Below are 21,211 nucleotides of genomic sequence, written 5' to 3'. Positions count from 1 at the left end.
TCATCCTGATAACGACCTCTAAACCTTTCCAGATTTTACACAAATGTGCACCAGAGATATGGGTTTCAGATGATAAAGTGTCAGATTTTGAACTTGCATGCATTTGGAGTAACAACCTTTTTTCCGCTACTATCCCCAAGAACATACCCCAGAGTCCTAACACCTCTTAAAATGTGCACAGAAAAATCACAAGAATGATGATGTTATTTATATAATGTTTACAAGTCCGCACTATGAATTATCCATCTTTTTAAAATTATGCTCTGGCCCCAAAGGGGTGTGGTTTTCCAAAGCACATGGTGGAATTTCTGGTTTATCCACTTCCCCCAAGCTCAGCTTGCTCACATGCAGTGCCCCTCCCCATTTCCTTCCAAGAGGAAGCCATTTACGACCCCCCTAATTTAACATTTGCCTTGGCCAAGGACAGTGCTTTGTTTAGTTTCCTGCAGTCCCCAGGTGCTCCTCCCCTGATTCAATCAGGGAGGTGTCATCTCCTTTTGGTGGGGGCAGCAGAATGCAGCCAGGCCTGGAAAGAGTGGCTGAGCAAGTTTCACTCCTGTCGGGGGTAGTTGCCGGGCAGAATTCACTCTCTTCAAGCCAGGCTTCAGCTAAATGTCACTTTAGTTCCCAGTTTTCTACATTCAAACCAAACTTGCAATTTTTACACATGCAGCTAGAACGCTGATTCTAAGTTCAAAACTATGGCATTAACAGTTGCAAACTATGTGCCACTCAACAGTAGGTCACTCATTTATTTTAAACATTTAGATTTTAGTGTCTTTCAGTCCAATTTCACTTCAGCTGCTGACATCCACAGCTCAGCCAGTTTTGTTATAAACATTGTTTTGGGCTCTTTCTCTTTCCAGAATCTGTATGCACACAAGTCTACCTTCTGCCAAATTTCTGCTGGTGTTCAAAATGGCATTTTTAGCTTGCATTTCAGAGAAACAAAGGTGATTTCAAAGCGCTTTTTTTTTTTTAGCCATCGGTACTGCTGTTTTGCCTTTGGCACACATTTCACTCATGGCACTCCTAGCCTATCACGCTCGCACTGGTGGGTGGCAGGTCAGGCGACCATTTGGTGGGCGCAAAACTGCGCTGTTCTCCTGGTTCTGGGATAGAATGATGGGCGGCGACAGCTCATCCCCACATCTACCCAGTCTAATAATTCAACATGGGTCAAAACCCTTGACAGTGTATTTTGTCTTCCGGGCCGGCCCTGGCTGCCAGCCCGTGTGCGCACTTGTGTGCGACAGGTGCATGACAGTTTTGATTTAGAAAGACCGCTCTGAGCAGTCTCAGAGCGGTCTTTCTAAATCAACCTTTTTTTTTACGAATAAATGAACGAGGCATTTTTACTTAATACCATATATGATACACTTGACTCCATGCAGCCCTTGTTTGACTTCCTATGTAACGCCATTAAAAAGCTTGCTCCAAGAGAAACATGCATTGGCATATTGTGAACAAACACATTGAATTATTAAATCAGTGAAGCAGCTACCACTACCCATTTATTGTACAGAATCAGAAAGTCGTTGGATCGGTGCACATGGACACTTACATCCACAAACAATCCATATCCAGTAGTTTTTATTGTATTTACTGGTACATGGTGAGGCGCCGGATTTGTGGACGTCACCCTGCAGAAGGCCCTGTTAGTCAGCCACACTCTCAGTAACACGTTTTTGAATGGTTATAGATGTATTATGTTGTCTTATCTACAGTGAGTGGTATGTAGTCCATGTGTCATACTTGTCAATTAAAGGTTACATTGTCATTATAATATGCTAAAACCTTATTTATTGATTGAAAATAGCATATATGTGCTATGCTGCAATACGAGACACTCGCACCCCAGCACCATCCAACTTCTTCCGAGTACAGCTTGGACTTTAAGCCTTGCTACTGACCCAGGCCCCGGGCCGCATGAAATGCGGGACAATAGAGGGTCTGGGAGTTTAGGCGCGGGGTGGGGGAAAACGGCGCAAAAGCGTAGGGAGGGGCGTCCGAATGGCGCCACAGGAAACAAAGCCCAGGAGGGGCAGGAAACAGCACCTGGGTAGGTGCGAATTGTAACAGCAAGGGGTCAGGGGGGTAACCCGGCCGCCCCCAGGAAGGAACAAAAGGCCGGGGGGGTATAAGTATGCCTGGAAAAGGAGAGGCGGCACAAACCAGGTAAGAGCTCACCTCTCTCGGGTAGGCTCTTGGTACCTGGAGAAGGGGAAGGAAAAACGTTTTTCCACCCAACCCACCCTACAAGAAAAACGGAAGAAGAGGGGGTGCAGGCAGGAGCCAGTACGCCGAGTACTCTCTCAGTACATGGTCCAAAAAAGAAGGAGCGGGCAGAAGTAAGAACGCCGAGTACTCTTTCGGTACACAGTCCAAGAAAAGAAGGAGCAGGCAGAAGAAAGGAACGCTGAGTACTCTTTCGGTACACGGTCCAAGACACGTCGTAGGCGGCAGGTGCCCAGGAACGAAGGCTCAGGGATAACAAGGACTCAGGAGGAGCCTTGGGCAACTTCGGAACTGGACACAATGTGCCCAAAAGCATATGGCTGTGTAATTATTTTTGTTGTGTTGTATTTTCTGTAAGAAAATAAAATGCCTACGCCCTACAACTTTTCCATACACATAAGTTGTCTGTAATGTATTACTTAGGTAGGGATCTGGTAAGAGAAGCAAAGTGAACCCACACTACTCAGCCTATACAGCGTGAAGCTGCAGACCTGCCACTAGCCCTTGCTTATGCGCGACTTCGGGGAGCACGCATAGGACCTCCTGTGTGCTTGTCCATACTCCGCAGGATATCATACAGGAGCTCCCGGTATGGCAGAAGCATGGAATGGAGAAGATAGGAGGCCAGACTGGGATCCCCTTGGCAACCTCTGCCAATCTCGCTACACGTGTCATATGCTTATCTCTCGCATAAACAAAATGGAGACAGCATAGGCTCACCATGAATTCCTCTTGTATTCGCTGCCATTCGTGGGACAAGTTAATGGAATGTACCGTCCCTGCACCTGCAGTACACCCACGCACGTGCTTGCATAGGAAACCCCCTGCAGATCACAAGCCACGTGTTGCAATGTTTACTTCCTTGCCTCACAAAGACAACTGGGGCGCGCGTAGTCCGCAGCCATGTCTCGGGTCCAGCGATCTGACAGGTGCGCTTTTGGAGGCTCGAGACTCTGACGGACCTGTCATTCTTACAAGGGTCTTTGCGAGCCCAGCCAATCCGATGCAAGCGCTTACTGTGGATGGGCGGGCCCGTGACAGACAGGGAGCTCACGGGACCAATGGGGCAAGGGGATGGGTGATGGTAGGCGGGCCTGGTTGTATCGGGGGAGGGGGGCGGGCGGGGTTGCGGAGCGTTTCAGTCTCTCCTGAGCAAGCGGAGAGTGTGAAGGAATGACTGGGGAGCGCTGACCGGGGGCAAGAGAGGAGTCGGCGTCGGCGGTGTTTCGTGAAGCGAAGGAGGCGGTCTGCGCCGCAGAGACAGGGATTGCTCGAAGGAGGAAACGTGTGAACGGACCCCGCCGGCTGTAGGGACCCGCCGACAGGAGCTGGAGTCAGGAGTGTCCCTAAAGAAAGCTAAAGAACGCGCCTGTGGAGACGTTGTCTCCTCGAGGCACTAGTGACTGGGCGAAATAGAGCCTTGAGGAAACTGCACTCGAGGGGCATAGGAGGCAGCTGTGGAGCCTCTGCCCGCCAGTACATTTTGCAAGTCACCTGAGGAGATGCCTGCCGGAGTTTCTTCTCTTTTTGAGTCGGCTCTCCCGGGGGGCACGGTAACGACGACTTAGGAGACTATACTCCTGTCTGCGGGGAGGAGACTGGCGAGGGGACTTTGTCCGGTTGGTACGGGAGCCCACCGCCGGAGCAGTGCTAACCCTGCCCGTGGAGCCCTTGTCAGCCCTTGGAGTGGCTGCTCTTCCCGCGGGCAGGTTCGGGGATGTCGCCGGTGCCGGGAGCCGCCTGTGCTGGGAGTTGAAGGTAGCCCGGGAACGGTGACCTGCCTGCGCTTGGAGACCTTTGCCATTTCTGACCGTCTTCTCCTGGAGGCAGCATGGGTCCGAGGGACGGGCTGCGCCTCCTGCCTGCTGCGCTGCTGCTGGTCATGCTGTGGGCAACGGGCTCGGTGCCGCCCGCCTGCGCCCAGTCAGGTGCGTTCCTTACTCCCTGTCCGCGCTGGGCCGCGCGCGCCGGCCTCCCATTGGCTGCTGTCCTCACTTGGCCCGCGCAGCCTTTGGGGTCCCGCGCTCTCTGCTGTTGGCTTCACACGTGTGGCTCCCTGATTGTCGCAGAGAAATGCCCGCTGTTCTTCCCTGCCTCCCATTGGCTGTTGCCCTGGCGACCCGACGCCGGGGCAGTGCTCTCGCTCTAGGCTGTTGTTTCTACGCGGGCGTAGAGTTGCTCGCAAGCTACTGTCGAAGGAAGCGCTGAGCACATGGCTCTAGTTAGAGCGTTGCGGGCTTTATTTTGAAAATCTGGTCGCCATAGACAGAGGAAGAGGAGCAAGGTGCACCTGCCTAAAGCCAATGCGTCCTCTGACCTCTGTTGTGGGAGGTTGGGGTAATGCACACAGATGTTTTTATGTCCGCTATTTTACCCGGCTTAAACCACTGCCATATCTGTGGGGGGGGGGGGTCACGCTGAAACACTTGTTCACTACTACCAGAGGATATTACTGCCAATTGCAATACCAGATGGAGGTCGTATGGCGTGGGAATTGCTTCACTAATGGGGGGGTGGAGGGGTATTGACTTGTGCCTTGGGGCGAACACTGAACATTACTATATGACCCCTAATATATCAATATCCTGGACCGTGACAAGGCGCGCCTATTATAGGGCAATGCACACTGCTACTACCCTAACATGTGCATGCACCCATTAGGTACTGTTATGCTCCTGGCTGGGCACATTGACCACTGCTATACTGGCGAGTGAAAGTGCACTGGGCACTGCTGTGATGCCGTGACAGAGGGTGTAATTCCGCGTCCTGGTGCACCAATAGTGAGCCTAGATTAGCCAATACTCTACGGGACGGTGCACACTCCTTCATGCAATCACAGAGTGCACTGGTGCTATACAAGAAGTAAAACCTGCTGGCAGTGTTGCAGCGGGGACGCGGGGCTCCTGGGAACGCAACCTGGTGAAAGGCGGTTCACAATGAAAAAAGATTCCACTTATGCAAGCGTTGCAACACTGTATTTCGTGTACGAGGGGTGTGCAGGCCGCGGGGGGGGGGGGCACGAGCATGCTGCTACACAGTGAGGGCACTAAAAGAACCTGGGGCTGATATGCCTCAGGGGCCAGGCAATGAGTGACACAGCAGGGTGCAGCACGCGGGTGCACCCTTTGCAGCGCTGGCACTGAGCGGGTGACTCCGGCTCGCAGTGCAAAGCTGGCAGCCTAGTGCTAGGAGAGAGAGTGTGCCCATGAACAGTTCACATTGATCAGAGACAGGCCTGCGCCGCCGTGGCGGTGCGCGGGAGGTTTGTGGGTGTTGCTGCTTCCACTGGACAAGGCCTGCGTCTGTCCCTGAAAGCACCGCCTAGCAGCACAGCGCCGTGGACAGAGTGCTGACGGGTTTGCAGGGCAGTGCATGCACGAATGTTAGGGGGAAGGATGGGCGTTATGTTGCAACTTGGGCATTCGTCTGCCTCTGTGCCGTGCAAAGTGCCAATGCTGCACTGGTACACTGCTGCCGCAGGGGCTGAGCGTGGGACACAGTTTGGAAGAGGGTCGGGTGCCTGGGGGCGTGTTGCAACCTGGGGAAAGTGAGTATCTCGAGCCCGATCGCAATGTGTAAAGAAGTCAGGCGCGTCTGGCACGCAGGACTAGCAGCACGAGGCAGTGCCGGGGGATGCACTGTTCATTCTATGACAGCACGCACAGCTGTCGCGGGGCAGACATGTCGCAAGGGTAGCATGCTGCCTATGACTTGGGGCACGCTGGCTGTCCACAATACAGGGACCGAGGGGATGCTTGTGTCCAAATGTCCTGCGCTCATCATGCTTTTCAGTCCTCTGGAGTTTTAAAGTGTCTTCTCGGTGAAGTGCAGTAACAGAAAAAGAGCGTGCATGGCCGGGGGACATTGACACAATGTTGTTTGCCAAGAATGGAGGGGGGGGGGTGTAGCCATAGATGCCAACATGACCCATTCCAATCTGTAGTTGCTTATCCAGTCCCATTTTTTTCTTTGTATTCTAGGACTTGTAGTCCGAGTTTTCTCATGGGAATAGTGGAACTACACGCCCCACAATGCATTAACAAAACAGTACGGGATACGTACCTACAGAAAGGAATGGATTGTGTTAACTACTATGTCTATCTCTCGGAAACTGGGCGCGTAGCAACCCGGGGAAGGATGTGTACCTTCCAGAGACCTTTAACTGGAACCCTGTGTGCTGTAATATGGGGGTCCTGCAGCGCCCCAGCTAAGCAACCCACCGTAAAGATGTTACCCCTCATGCATGGGTGTCATTCCATGCTTGGCATTACATACTATTGGCAGTGGCAGCATGCCCCTCTATACTTTACAGTAAACTGCAGCTGCTGATCTGGCGATTCTTTGGGCGTCAAGATATTGGTTACCGCTGATTTCGAAGGTGCTTGGACACTGATTGACTTTCATTTACCGGAGTCTCGCTAGGTGCCCTCTTGATTCCGCAGATTGGCTGGTGGGTTTCTTGAATGTGCAGGTGCTACGCTGATTAACATTGACTGTGCCCAGCTAGTGCCTAGATCACCTTTGATTCTGGAAGTGCTGGGTAGTGGGACAGCTTGTATTTAGCATGTGCAACATGCTCGTGGTAACCTTTTGATATAGAGGGTGCCCGGCATAATCCTTGAATGGAACGAAGTGATCCCTTTGATTAAGCAGGTGTCAGGTTTTGATTCATTTGGCACTGGCGAGCAATAAGCTGTGATTTAGGGGGTGTCGATCTAAGTATCATTTTGTATTTCCTGGTGAGAGTCTAATGGTCACTTTGGATTTCGCAGGTGCTAGGGTAGTTGTTCGCGGAGCCTCGGGTTTTGCAGGTGCCAAGCGAGGGGTGGTCTTGGCTTTCACCTGTGCTGCGAAGCATGTCACGTTAGGTTTATGAGGTGCCAGGATAGAGCCTGCCTTTCCTTTAGCAAGTGCCAGCCCAATGGCCTCCCTTGATTTAGCAATGCCATGCTAGCGGGTACATTTACACTGTGACTGGTTTTGCAGGGGGGTTAGTTGGTGCAAGGTTGGAGTGTTTGATTGTGTCGGTTCTAGACTAGTAGTCGCCTTTTACTTTGCCTGTTGTAGGACAGAGGTCAATGTTACCTTTGTTTTTTCAGTGGCACGTGGCCACCTCGGGCATTGCGGGTGCCAGGGTAAGTGGTCAGAACTGCCAGGCTAAGGGTTTCCTTTTGATTGTGGTCCTGCCGGACTTGTGGCCAGAGTTGCATTTTTATTTTAGAGGTGCAAGGCTAGCCTAACGTCTAGAGTTGATGACAATTTGTAGAACCAGGTGGGGGCATTATAGCACCCACTGGCCACACCCTAATCCCCCCAACCCCCTTCACCACCCTCCAGTGAATACAAGTACACTCTTTGCATCCCACACAAAGCTGTTAAAGATATGTGCAGTGGAGACAACTGTGCAGTCATCGCGTATCATGATTTTTTAACATTGTCTACATAAATTCACATCCCATATTGACCTGATCGTTACATAAGAATGTAATGCGTGGATTTCTGAAGGTGGCTGTAGCATTGCCATGCACGGTGTCCTGCCTCGAGGGAGCAGACTGCAGCGCCAAGTGCATCTATATGAATGGATAGCTGACTGTGGGGGGGCGGGGGGCAGTGGGGTGTGCCCACGGGCTCTAGCCGGTGATCAGTACAGGAGCCGTGGGGGCAGCTTGGCCTGAGGGCTGAATTTGAGGACCGCGCACCCACCGGGTGCTCCCCTCGCAACCTGAATCGTGCACTCCTGGTTCAGGTGCCTTGCAAAGACGCGGCACTGCTTTAAGGCGCCGCGAAGCACCGGCTATTTCGGGAAGTTTTCCTATTTCAAATGCTGGCCCTGTCTGCAGGCACCCGCGGCGTGTGTCCCATGGACACGAGTGAGGCGGGTCCTGACCTTGCTTCGAGCGCGTTCTCTGCCTTCGCCCGTAAATATGCGCGGCTCCGTGTTTGCCGACCCGCCGGAAAGGCCATCCAGGCCGGCATGTGTGCTTAGCTGATGGGAATTTCTGGCAGGCGCTCCGCCGGGGTTTGCCTCGGTGTCAGTCACTGTCTCCCCGCTCCCCGGGCATGAGCGGCCCGGCGCGGATGACAGCGGCGGCGAGAATACACAGCGACTCGGGCACACGCGCCCCCCTTGCCCCCCACCTCGGCCCAAGAATTGGGGTTATTTCTCGGGGTCTGCTCCTGGAATTTCTGCTTATGCACAATTCCCTCCCTGTGTCATCTAGAGAGCAAACCTCTGTGCGAAGCAGTTTAGTTGAAAGCAAGAGTCGCGGCTAGTGCCACGCGCCTGAATCCAGGCGCAGGTGCCAAGCCCCCCACACCCCCCCCCGCCCCGCATATTGCCCGTACCTTGCATGCTTGGGTGGGGAGTAGGGCACCCCTACGCTGGAGGCTGCGCTAGATCCACACGCCCCTTCCCCCTGCTAACGCGCAGACGCACTTTGGTGAGTTTGTTTTGGTCCAAATGAGAAATTAAGTGCGGATAAGTAAACTGAGCTGCCAGAGGGCGACAAGATGTTGAGTGAATTGCTTTTAGATGAAACAAATTAAGGAAATGAGGGGAGGCAATCTGCTTCTCGCATTATTGGACACGCTTGGAGTCCAGGCGAACGTGGCATGTTTTGGAGATGGTAATTTCTGGAAGAGCAGAAGGACTGCGCCTTGCTTACTGCTCTATATTGTGGGCTCGGTTGGGTGTTTGTGCGCGGGCGGGCGGGCGGGTGGGTGGACGGCGCGTCTGCGTTTGATGGCGTTGGCAGGTGCGTCTCCCGCCGCTTAGCTGCCCCCGAATGCTTCCCTGGCGGGTGATCTGGGCGTTATGTAGTGTAGATTCCCGCTGCCCCCAGGGCAATCCTCTGCAGATTTGTATTCAGTGTATGGGGCCTTGAGGGGCACCATTTAAGACACCGGGTGTATAGCGTGCACAATTGCCTTGTGGTGTGGAGCCGGTAGCTCGCCTGCTTAACTCCGCCCTTGGTTGCTCGGTCCATTATTTAAACGAGACCTCCCCTTTATATTGCAGCAGGGCGTGCCTTGCTTTATTGTGTTCGGTGGCAACCCCCTGCGTGGGCAGTACGTTCCAGTGGCATTTCATTTTAAGAGTTAAGAGTGACACCGGCTATGCAGTGGTTTGACTATTTTACTGAGTGGCAGGTGTCTGAAGTTGGCACACAGGACGAAGCAGGGTGATGTTGTGCCAACGCTGGTCGGCAGTGCATTCAGGCTGAGTCCCCACTCTTTTAACCTCCTCGAAGCTTGTGATATCTATATGCCGCATTGCATATCACTCATAGAATTGTGTCGATACTCTTTGTTTTAATAGCGCAGTTGCCTTGTATTGAGGTGGGTTTCAGGTCCGGCGATGCAACAACGCCCATGCCTTCAGTTTTTGAGTTTCTGTCTGTATATCGAGATAGGGTGCCACATCACGCAGAGCACTCGTGCTGGGTGGGGGCAAGGCGTTCAGAATAGTTTAACAGGAGTGAACACATGGGTATGTGTTTTAGACAGACTCTGTTTACTCCTCTAAACCTGGTGTGTTAAAGTAGACAAACTGTGTATTTCATGGGTGGTCCATATCCACTAAGAAAGGGGTCACTCCTGAAGTCTGTAGAGAACATGGTCTTGTTACGAGGGAGCAATTCAGCCTACTTGGGTGACAAACTGACAACCTCCAAATGAGGGTGAGCTGAGTGGTGTGCATTTATTAACACGTAAGCACACAGTCAGTTTTATAGCTTTTTTGCAAAACCAGCAAGACTGATAAACAATTACTTTGGTACATGTTTTGCAGCAGTGGAACGTTTTTCCCATTCCACACAATGTTTTTCATTTTTCATGTGAGGCAGGAAAAACGGCATTGTTTTGCTTATCAGCTCCCATGCCTATAACCTATGCTATGTGACCTCTTGGTGCACAGGGGGCGTGCCATTTTGGTTTTACCCGGTGCACACTTTGTGGGACATTGGCACGTGTATGGTTTATGCTACACCGATTCATGAAATAATACACCATGCTGTAAACGGGCACGTGCGAACATGTTTGTGCCTATATATGTAATACGCCCTGACTCGGAAGTTGTGTTTTCAAGCACCGAATAGCTGGGTGACAACGTAGGCGGCACTGTGTGTTCTCGGGGAGAGCGGTGACTGACACTGGCGTGGTCTGGGTGTCGCTGTGCTATGGGCCAAGCGCGTGTGTCATCGAGGCGCGAGACAGTGAAGCCCTGTTCTGTCCCTGTGATTGGGGCAGTGGGATGCAAATGAACTCGCCGCATCATGATGCGCGCTCTTCGCCGAGGGGGTGCAGCGTTTAAAGTCACGTGCACTGTTCGCATATTTTATTTTCACGATGCCTTTTATATTTCGCTTTTTTTTCATGAGCATTTTCTGAACTGAGGGTAACTTCAACAATCCTTGCACGTATTCTATTTCGACAGTGCTCTCACCGCTCGTAGTGTCTTCGTGTTTGTCATATTAGACTCCTAATGCCCTGCCTTCATATGGAAGATGGGTACAAATGGGCTATGTTTATTCGGTATGTACATGCATTTATGAACACGTGCCACAGATATATATTAGCGTTCTGTTCACTTTCTAATAGGGCTCTGTATTGTATAATCTATTGGAATGATCATTTAATACCTTTTCTTTTTTGTTTGCCTTCGAAATCCGGATTTCATTCTGGTACTTCATCTATGGCTCGTATCTCCAAAATCTGCTCCCTCTTGCTCTAGCGCGCGCCCCCTCTCTCTCTCCCTCTCTCTTTCTTTCTTTTTCTCTCTCTCCCTCTCTTCCCATCTCCCTCTCTCTTTCTCCCTCTCTCTCTTTATCTCTCTCTCTTTCTCTCTCTCTCCCGCTCTTCTTCTCTCTCTTCCTCCCTCTTTCTCTCCCTCTCTCGCTCTCTCTTGCTCTTTATCTCCCTCTCTCTTTCTTTCTCTCTCGTTCTCTCTTTCTCTCCCTCCCTCTCTCGCTCCCCATCTTTCTTTCTCTGTCTCTCTCCCTCTCTTCCTCTTTCTCCCCCCTCTCCCTCCATCTCTTCCGCTCTCTCTTTCTCCCTCTCTTCCACTCTCTCTCTTTCTCCCACTCACACTCTCTCTCTCTGTGCGTGTCTTTTGATGAATCTGAAATGGTTGGCTGAGTGGACAATTGCACATTGGGCAGATTTATTTCTGAAAGAAGGTGAGAGGAGGAATCGATCCTGCGTCGCGTATGCGTCCGCATAGCACACTGCCTCGCCGGCCGAATTCCTTACAGGGAGGGTCATAATTCGCCAGGCTGACACCCTCTATCCTGCTCAGCAGGGCAGTGGGAGGAGTGGCGTTTTTTCTTTTCATTTTCGGTAACGTTCGAGGAGACGGAAGCACCCGCTTCACACAGAACGTCTATTCAGCCTGTGTGAGAAATATATAAACCCCTTTGCTTGCTGTTCACTGGCGCTGGGCTGATCACACTGGACACGTGCACTTTATGGGTCAAGCACCCGCTTCACACAGAACGTCTATTCAGCCTGTGTGAGAAATATATAAACCCCTTTGCTTGCTGTTCACTGGCGCTGGGCTGATCACACTGGACACGTGCACTTTATGGGTCAAGCACGTCGTCTGGGCCCTTAGAGTGCCATCGCCTGGCCCACAACTCTGCATGCAAACAGCTTTCTGCAAGTTCCATGCTCTTAGATGGTGCGACCACGCCACGTCTGCAGGCAGGTGCCCGTGTGTGACTGACAGCAGGGCTCTTAGAAGCAGCGTGTGTGTGTGCGAATGTATCAGAAGATATGTGTGCATAAAGGAAAGCAATTTCTCCATAGAAGCACACTGAAACATTGTGATCATCAGTAATTAGTCTAGCTAAATTATCATCATTATTGTAATTACCATTCATTTTTCAGCCAAGACACCCCTTCAGAAATCCTCTAATGCCTTTTAAGGGTCCCCTGTGCTCGCAGGTGCTGTTTGATGCTTATGGAGAAATAACTTCTCCCCGCTCAGAACAAAAACCCTTTCATTTTTTTTGTCATTTCCCCTTGGTGAGAACATGTTTTTTAGCACATGTTTCTATGCCGAAAGTAAATGGCACCAGTGATTTTCTAAAGCTGCCTGATTTCCAGGAATGGCCTGTGCTTTGCAAGTAATGGCAGCATCAGTCGACTTTGCAATATGAACAGGAATGGATCGGCTCCTATCCATTGAAGATAAGACATTGAAAATAGAGACTATAATGTTGTATTGTTTCAAAATGTCACTTTATTCACTACACAATATTCTATCCACCATATGATCAAGGGACATACTTCTTTTCTCAATGGGCGCACCTCATTGAAAAACGCTTTCTGAATCAGGGCCTGTGTATTCAGAGGTTTGACTTGTATATTAGCCAAGAAATAGTTCATTTCGGTTAGCCAATATTTCCAAAATACCACTCGAAACAGCAACACAGTTTATCAAATACAACATAAACACATCATTCTATACATCTCATATATTCTAAGATATTGTACACATGCCATTTTCAAACATACTCTTAAGTCCGGCACCTCTCTAATGAAGTGTCATAATCATATAAACTGGACACCACATTAGCACGTCACAGAGAAACTTTGCTGATTCCTGGATCCTGTTCAGTGACATTTTACAATGGAAAAGGCTGCCAATCCCAGGGTTCGAAATTAAGCTTGGCTAAGCAGGAACTAAAAGCAGCTCATGGGTATCCAGCATTAACCAGTGACCAGGAGCTACCACTGGGGAACGAGGGGCTAGTACACAGTGTTCTTCAAATGTAACTTCCACATAACATGCAAACATATCATGTGTCCATTATTTAGGGCCCACTATGATTTAAGTGGTGTATAGCTGTGACCTAATGTTTATTTTGAGATTGTCCCAAATGCACACAGTTAAATTCACATAGGTGTGTTAGTTCAGCATCTGTGTGCCTCGGGAGCCAGAAGTAGCTCCTGGTATCTGTTTATCAAGCTAGCCATGCTCTTCTAGAGTACAAGCAGGAGCTAAATACATCTGAGCGCTCCTCAATTTCAACCCGCAGCTGAATCTACACACTATTAAAAGACAGTGATGTAAACTAGTGGTCTTCAAACTTTCGCACCCACAGAGAGGCTTTAAGTTTGAATAACGCAGGTGCAGACTTTTTGGACGGCATTGTCTTAATCCTCTACTTCCGCCAGGTCCCTGTTATTGACAGAGTCCTTACATATTGATCGTGCTCGCTCTCAAAAGAGGCACACATTTATCACCTTTTCTTTTACATTTTACTCCAATTCTCGATATAAAATGTGTCAGATAGGAACTACAAGTTCTGTTTGCTGTTTGTCTGTTGAATTTCAGATTTGTCCACCCCATCTTCCCAGCAATCATTTATGCCTCTATTGCAATATTTTAAATATAAGTGAGGCCAAGCATAGCTGGGCTGGATACCCTGCATCGGAGTCTTACCTGGCTTTCTGCTTCAGATAACTGCTGAGCAGGCCTGTTCGCGGTTTTGCCTGAGATTAAGTGAAACTTTGATAATGCTGGGACAGTCTGTGGTTTCATGTGCACTAGTGCGTTATATGCTTCCTATTGCTTTCCAAAGTTGACTCCTTGACCTGCGTTCTTTCAGCTCAGTCCCTGGTCACTCAGAAGATCCATCTCCCAGGGCCTCTCCAACCAGAAGAATGAAGATGCTTTCAATATAACACATCTCTACAAAAGTGTATTTATTGGCGTTTACAAAGCGTATGCTGTGCAATCAGTGATTTAGGATATTCATAGTCTCTACAATTTTATACAACAGCAAGAGGAGGCTGCCCCTTTACTTTTCACGATGGAACAACAGGCTTGTTTTTGTTAAATGTGATCTTTGATGGTCTCTGTTCTTCTGTTTGGATGAAGCTCTGAATAATGGAGCCATCCCACAGATAGCTTCTGCTGCATTTACTTATGCTTCCCATCTGCTTGCCCCCAAGATGAAGGACTTAATGAAACAGTCAACTGATGGCCAGAAGCTTATTTGGCTACCTAAAGCCCTGAAGGCGCCATCATCTCCCCAAGCTCTCTTAGCGGCATATGCATCTCTGATGTACCATTCCTTTAATGGAAGGACTTGCAATTGACGAGTTCTCTGCCTCAATACGTCCAACACAGTCCCAACCTACCACCTCCCAACTGCAGCAGCCCAAGGCATGACTATTCCAATCTTGTCAATTTGGCTCTTCGTCTCTCCTGAATGTAGGTCACCTATAATTATTTTTGATTCAATACACTCTGTTTATCCTGGAGAAGTGAATTCTGGTACATGTGTATTTGTTTGAGCTCTCGTCAACCTTTTATTACATTCAGATGTATCACTGTTTTGGTTCCTGAGAAAGAAAGAAACTCTTTAATCAGGAGTCCAGCATCTCTTACTCAAGAGTGCAGTGGTTCCTTGGTCCCTTGTAGAACTGGGGCAAGGATCATATTCTGTTGTCTTTTTGCCTCAAAAGATCTACATATCATAAGACCAGTGATGGGCTTTACACAACCCAGCAAGTTTGTGACTCATCTAACATTCAATATAGTGACTCTATGCCTATCATACTTCTGATCAGGGAGAGGGATTTCTTGGTTTGTCTGAAACATCAATACACTTGCCTCCACAATCCGATACATAGAGATTATTATTATTATTATTATTATTATTATTATTATTATTATTATTATTAGTATTGTATTTATTGAGCACAGACCTGTCAACAGTGTCTGTTTATTCACGGAATGGCATACATTCTTTGTTTTCAGCTGTCCATTTCAGCCAATCCTCAGCTTCGAGAGTTTTTGCCGATGTATTGGGTCCTCTGGTGTTTTTTTGTTTCCATGAGGAAGTACTAGAAATGGTTCCCTTTCTTAATCACTGTTCAAATTCTGCTTTGTCTTAAAAACAGTAATTAGCATTGCCAAGATCCGTGCAGTTCTGCAAGCCCAGGGTTTTGTTATAAACTAGAGAAAGTGTGATCTACGACACTCCCCGTCTCGTCAGTTTATGCAAGTCCTTTTTCCATAAAGGAAGCAAAAGGGCTCCTTCCAGGCAATCATCTTCCACAATAACCTATGATCCATGGACTTGATCTCAGCTAGCATTTCTTCAAATGCAGGTAGTTGTGTCACCCATCACACAGATGGTCTCTTGAGTAGACCACCATTTGAAACACGTGGCTCTACATTGTCTGCTACAGTGGGCTCCACATGCACAGCAGTATGGGTCCATGGGTCTGCGTTCCTTTGTATTATAAGAGGAACTGAAATGGTGGTTGTCAATCTCAGGGAGGCAATTCATCCAGACCATCCACCATCACTTTGGCTACAGTCACTACAGATGAGAGTTATTTGGGTTGGGAGCAATCCTGAAGAACAGGTCCCAGAAGGCATTCATAAAGCCCTCCTTCAAGGCAAAATCGTCCATGGTTGCACATTCAGGTTGCAAGGCCCTTTATCAATTCACCAGGGATACCCAAATCCCTTTCCCCAGTCCAACAGCCTGCGACATAGGTGTCTGAGTGCAAGGACCATGCACTCTCTGAAAGCAGCCAAACATCTGTCGAGGGCTTGCAGATCAATTGAGTAGGGTCGTCCCACCCTTAGTCAGTTTCTCCCTCTCTACACAGGTGATTCAGATGTGCCCTACCAAGCTTGGAGTCCTGGTTTTGGATTTGTTTGCCAATGACTCAAATGCTGACTCGGGGATTGAAAGGCCAGCACTTCAGAGTCTATGCAATTAAAGGTAATTATCCACTTTGTGTGTATGATGACGTGGGAGTAAACCTCTGCACATAAAATTTGATCTGAGGACGTTGACATTAATTTGGCTCTCATTTTGTTGACATGGGTTGCTAATCTACCAATATTTCTTTTTTAAAACTCGGGCCGTACGTTTCATTGGGACCATGTCACCGACATCAGATTATGGCAGTATGGGAGGCCATGACAAACCCCTGTACCTGGAAAGTTGCTTGTAAGTCCGTGGATACTTAATTTTGTACTGTGGCTCTCTGATTTCGGTGAATTGTGCTCGAGATGTTCAAGTGAGGCAGGTGCATCCCTTATAATGTGGTCCAATGGCCACATCCAAAGTGTTTAGTGGTCCATGAAAGCTTACTAATTAAAAGACGCAGATCCAAAACCTGTTCAGCCATTCTCATGCTTTCTTTAAATCTATATGGTTATCTTGTACAGATATATTGATGACAAACATCTTCCCTAAACCCCCATTTTATCTCTACCAACTTTCAATCTTGGTCTTACCTTTTTTTCACTTCTTTTGCCGCCCATAAACCCATTCTTCATTTATTTTCCTCTCCACAGACCATAGTCTGGCTACTGCTGGTGACTGCACAGTACACATCTTGTCATTGTGAAACCACCTCGGTTCTAATTCTGGCACATTACAAAAAGACAACATACAATAGGAGTGTATTTTCCAGTTGACTAGTGTTATTCTAGTAAATATGAATGCATTCACTATATTTGTAAGCAGTTTCATCCAAAACAGTCAATGCAATTGGTTGAGCATCACTGCTTCATGCCTTGTACGTTGGCAATGCTTCATGACTGCCCAGAAGTAGACTGCCGAGTCAGCAGATTGTGCACATTATGGTTTATAATATTGAATGCCCAAGCAGTCCTATATTATAGGGCAGTATAATGTTCTACCGACTGGTGCATTATGTTGTATGAACAGATTTGTGTGGCTCTGACTACAACAAAAAAAAATCCTTGTTTCTCTTTTGTTGGGAATACACGTTATTTTCACATGTCTATTCTATATAGTTGTTTTATAAAAAAAAAGAAGTAATTTCTCTAATAAAAATGTGTAAGCACCTTACGGTGTGATTGCATGCCTAGAGCCGTCGCTCATGAGCGGAGGGATACTTGTTTCGCTATCGTCATTATCCACCATTTGCCCCACACCTTAACAAGAGGTTAGAATAGCATCATTGTATTCCGCTCCTTTCCTATTATGTTCATGTACTCACAATTTGTTTTTTTTAAAGTTACTCTGGAATATATTATCAGAGCATCCCATCCTGGTGTTATAGAACTTAATTATAACCAATAACTAGACATTTATTTTCATCGTTTCTTTTAATTGTACAACTGTGACAGATTCAAGATTCAATTCAATGTGTATTGCTAATCCCACCAGCATTATCTTATGCAAGTGAATTTAGTGGCTTTGTTTGAAAGCTTTCATCGCAGTCAAGGTGGAAGGGCACAACGCCCAAGTTTCATGCATTGCTATAGTATCTTTAGCCCAGAGGAAATTCAACAAATCAGCATTTTGTTCACCATGCGGACATAATTCTAAGCAAAATAATACAACTCACATTTCCCTAAACTCTGCATATCAGCAACATTTTCTGTTATTTTCTCTGATATAAAAAAATATTGTTATTGGAGAAATGACACACACACAGAAAGATTCATGCATTAGCCATATATATATATATATATATATATATATATATATATATATATATATATATATATATGTTATAGTGTGGCTAATGGTAAAGGGTGAGTACCGAAGGAAATTAAAAAAAATGAATTGCTAATAACTTGTGACTCATACAATGAATGTGGCTGACATTTTGCAGACAATTGTGTACACCTCACACCCACCCCCATTCCCTTCCCTCAACCCACTGGTCTGGGACGTTTGGGAAAGATTCATAATAAAATAAAACATTTATTAAGGAAACAAAAAAAGGCTCATTCGGCCTAATCCCCTTTGTTTTTCCCTTAGACAAAAAGGTCAATTTTGGCTGGAATGCACAGGGAAAACTGCTGAACGGAATTGGATCAGGTCAAAAAACAACGTGGGCTTGAAACATTGCCCTGTTGGGGTCTGGGATTATGGCGTCCAGTATTTGTAACATTTTTGACATAGAAGGTGGCGCCACCCTCCCCCCCCCCGCCAAAAAAAATACAGATATCTCCCATGGTGATTTGCACGATAGAGACTTTTCAGAAATGAAAAAGTCACCATCCTTATTTTTCCGACATGCAAGGCACTATGTGGAATTTCAGAGTTCGATAAGGGCCAGGCACCAAGTTAAGAGCACAAACGATTTCCAGTAGCTGCAATTACTCGGTAGGTTAACCGCGGCTACAGAAGAAAAGGGGAGCGGGAATTAACGTTTGTCACATCTACTACAATACAATACACAGAAACAATGAGTGCTGGGGGGGAGTGGGAGAGGTCTGGGGACTTTGGAGGTGAGGAGGCCTTGAAGGGAGTGGGGAGAGCAGAAACAGATGAGGGGTACACTTGATGAGTGCTTGCGAGAAGCATTTTCTTTCATTGTTTTTCCTGATAACCGTGGCTATCAAACAACTACAGATAACCGTGGCTACCTGTAGTACAGTTATGGAGAAAAAGTAAAAACAAATATATATATGTTTTTTACAGTTATAGTGAGATAGTATTCAGCCGTACCCACAGTATATTTTACTAAAATACCAGGCCACCAGCCGGCGCCTTTGGCTATGGCCTTCACCCATGCCCACTGTATATTTTACAACATTACAAAGTCACTAGGCATGGTCTTTGGCCATGTCCACTGTATATTTTACAACATTATGAGGCCACTAGCCATGGCCTTCGATGCGATTCAGCGAATATAGTGTATGCACTGAAATGCCTGTGTGGCTTTTTTATGTAGGAGATACAACACATAAGGCTAAAATCTGTTGTACAGTGCATAAATCAACTCCCAGAACAAACAATCTTAAATTGCCAGTGACTGTACATTGTCTGGAATCCAGGCACAGCATAGCACAACTCAAGTATGTAATTTTAGAACAAATGACAGTGCCTGAAACAGGTGGTGACTTACAGAGGAGGTTATTACAAAGGTATGTAACCTGAACTGACCAACTTGATTTCCGTTAACTTACAAGAATGAATTGTGAGTGCAATCTCACATGCTACATTTAAATCCATGTACATTTCAGTGAAACCTGTAGATTGTGAGCCGGGACAACCTGAGAGATATACATGGACCTGAATTTTTGTGACATCATCACATGTTAGGTGTAGGAATGTATAGATCGACACCCACAAGAGTCTTTTGTAATAACCTGAGTAGGGTTGACCCAAGAGGAACACAGGTCCATCTTCTTGTGATTGTAAACAGAATTTATTTGATGAGTGGTTTACTCGAGAATGGGTATACTGCTATGTTACTCATTAAAATAGGAAGAAATGATGCCACTTTAAGATGGCTGCTGGTTAATCCCAGCAGTCAAATGAATTGTGACTATGACACGAACAATGTTCTAAATAGTTGCTTTTGAGATATTGCACATATGTTGCCGCAGGAGTTGACTTTGGTTCTGCCTTCTGTGTTACCATATTAACTATTTTTGTGAATGCGACAATTAAGCACTCATGCAATTTTAATCGCAAAAGAACTTTAAATGTGCGACCACAGATGTATATCAACATGTAAGCATGTATTTCTATTAACATGTTTCCCAACATGCAAAAATAATATTGGAGTCGATATGCTGCATTGAAATCCATTGAAGAAAGGAAGCAATCATGCTACGTATAGATGGCCGCCGTTGTTGTGGCTTACTAGCGTCATTCACATGCATCTTAAACATGAGATGAACAATTCTTTAAATACAAGGGTAAGGGGCACCCGAACAGTAAACCTGGTCTGCTGCCTCGCTGCCCGTGGTGCCTTTCTTGTACACCAGTGACTACTTAGGCCAGGAGGGGGATATTATTAGCCACTTAGAACGAAGTGCATTGTTGTGATTTGACCCTTTCCTATACTGTTGTATGGGTGGTTGTGTATCATTAAGGACACTTTTAACACATGAAGTGTCTTTGTTAGGGTCATTTCTGGGGCCGACTGAGCCGTGCCTGTGGTCCGCGCACCTCCAGCTCTCGGAAGGCCCTAACGCATTCCGTTGTTCCAAAGAAGTTGAGGTCCACACAAGGAGCAAGAGTTACTGCTGTTTTATTATAGAAAACGAGCAGGGATCATACACTTGGAACAGTCCAGTCCAGGCACATCTCACCAAATTCTGGCTCGCAGGCCACTTTTGTGCACCCGTGACGTCACAATCAGCGTCACTCAGCAAGTTCCTTCCTCAAACCTAACGGCACTCCGGGTTTGCTCCCTGAGTGGTAGGTCCAGTATAGGAACATATAGTGTCTGATATTAGTGGAAGCCGCTGTGTCAGGTGGTGTGCCTGGCTCATCCCAAAAAATTGCTAATTAGAAAGTGTTACATTGGTGAACCCGATGATTGGCTGGTAGGTCCCACCACCAGCCCTTAGCCCCCAGTGTCCTCATTGATCAGGCCGCAGGCCCCCAAGCCTGGGACGACCGTTGTTCCCAGCCTGCAAGACACCTGCTCACTTACATTGTGTATCAATAAGGTGTGACTATGTGACAGTGTGTAACAATGGGGTGTTTCTGCTAATGCCACGAGAGCGTTCCATTCCCAGTGCATACTGTAGTTAGATTGTTGCAGTTTGTTTGTGAGGGTGGTCCCAGACGTGAGAAGGCCCGCGTCTTCCCAGCCTCCAAGCCTTGGCATCACGTCAGTTTGTATGTGTCACGTGTGAGGCGACAGTCAGTGAGGCCGAATTATTTCGATTTGATTTTTATTTTGCTTTGAATATTCCCTAGTGCAGCCGGTGTCTCCTTGGCACGGTGGGTGAGGTATGTCACTTGCAACATCATGGCCTTGGCTGTTGCAGTCCCTGCCAGGGCTATCCTGCCTGCACAGCATCTTATGGCTTGAGGCTTCTGCGAAATGATTGTGACTTACTGGATTTTCCTGAGGCCTACTTTGGCTCTGATTATCTAATTATCCATAGGTTGAGATATGTCATGGTCGGCCAGGTCCCTCCAGTGCTCCTGTCCTTCCATAGGGTTAATAGCATGTAGCATCTGCAAGCATATACACAAGCTCTTCTGGCATCTTG

At 47.5% G+C, this 21,211-nt stretch overlaps 1 protein-coding gene across 4 annotated transcripts in view; it reads left to right on the top strand.

Annotated features, from left to right (window-relative positions):
• Positions 1-3,385: 3,385 nt before the first annotated feature.
• ERBB4 (erb-b2 receptor tyrosine kinase 4) overlaps positions 3,386-21,211 on the top strand; it is a 2,687,977-nt gene continuing 2,670,151 nt past the window's right edge. For all 4 annotated transcript variants that reach the window (XM_069615918.1, XM_069615916.1, XM_069615919.1 and 1 more), the window contains exon 1: positions 3,386-4,166. In XM_069615918.1, coding sequence (XP_069472019.1) covers positions 4,070-4,166 — 97 coding nt within the window. In that variant the 5' untranslated portion in view covers positions 3,386-4,069. The remainder of the gene's footprint in view (positions 4,167-21,211) is intronic.

The sequence above is a fragment of the Ambystoma mexicanum genome, chromosome 9, assembly GCF_040938575.1.
Source record: "Ambystoma mexicanum isolate Mex_15411 chromosome 9, UKY_AmexF1_1, whole genome shotgun sequence".
NCBI lineage: Eukaryota > Metazoa > Chordata > Amphibia > Caudata > Ambystomatidae > Ambystoma > Ambystoma mexicanum.
Note: the sequence above shows the minus strand (reverse complement) of the source record. Positions and strands in the feature narration are given on the sequence as shown.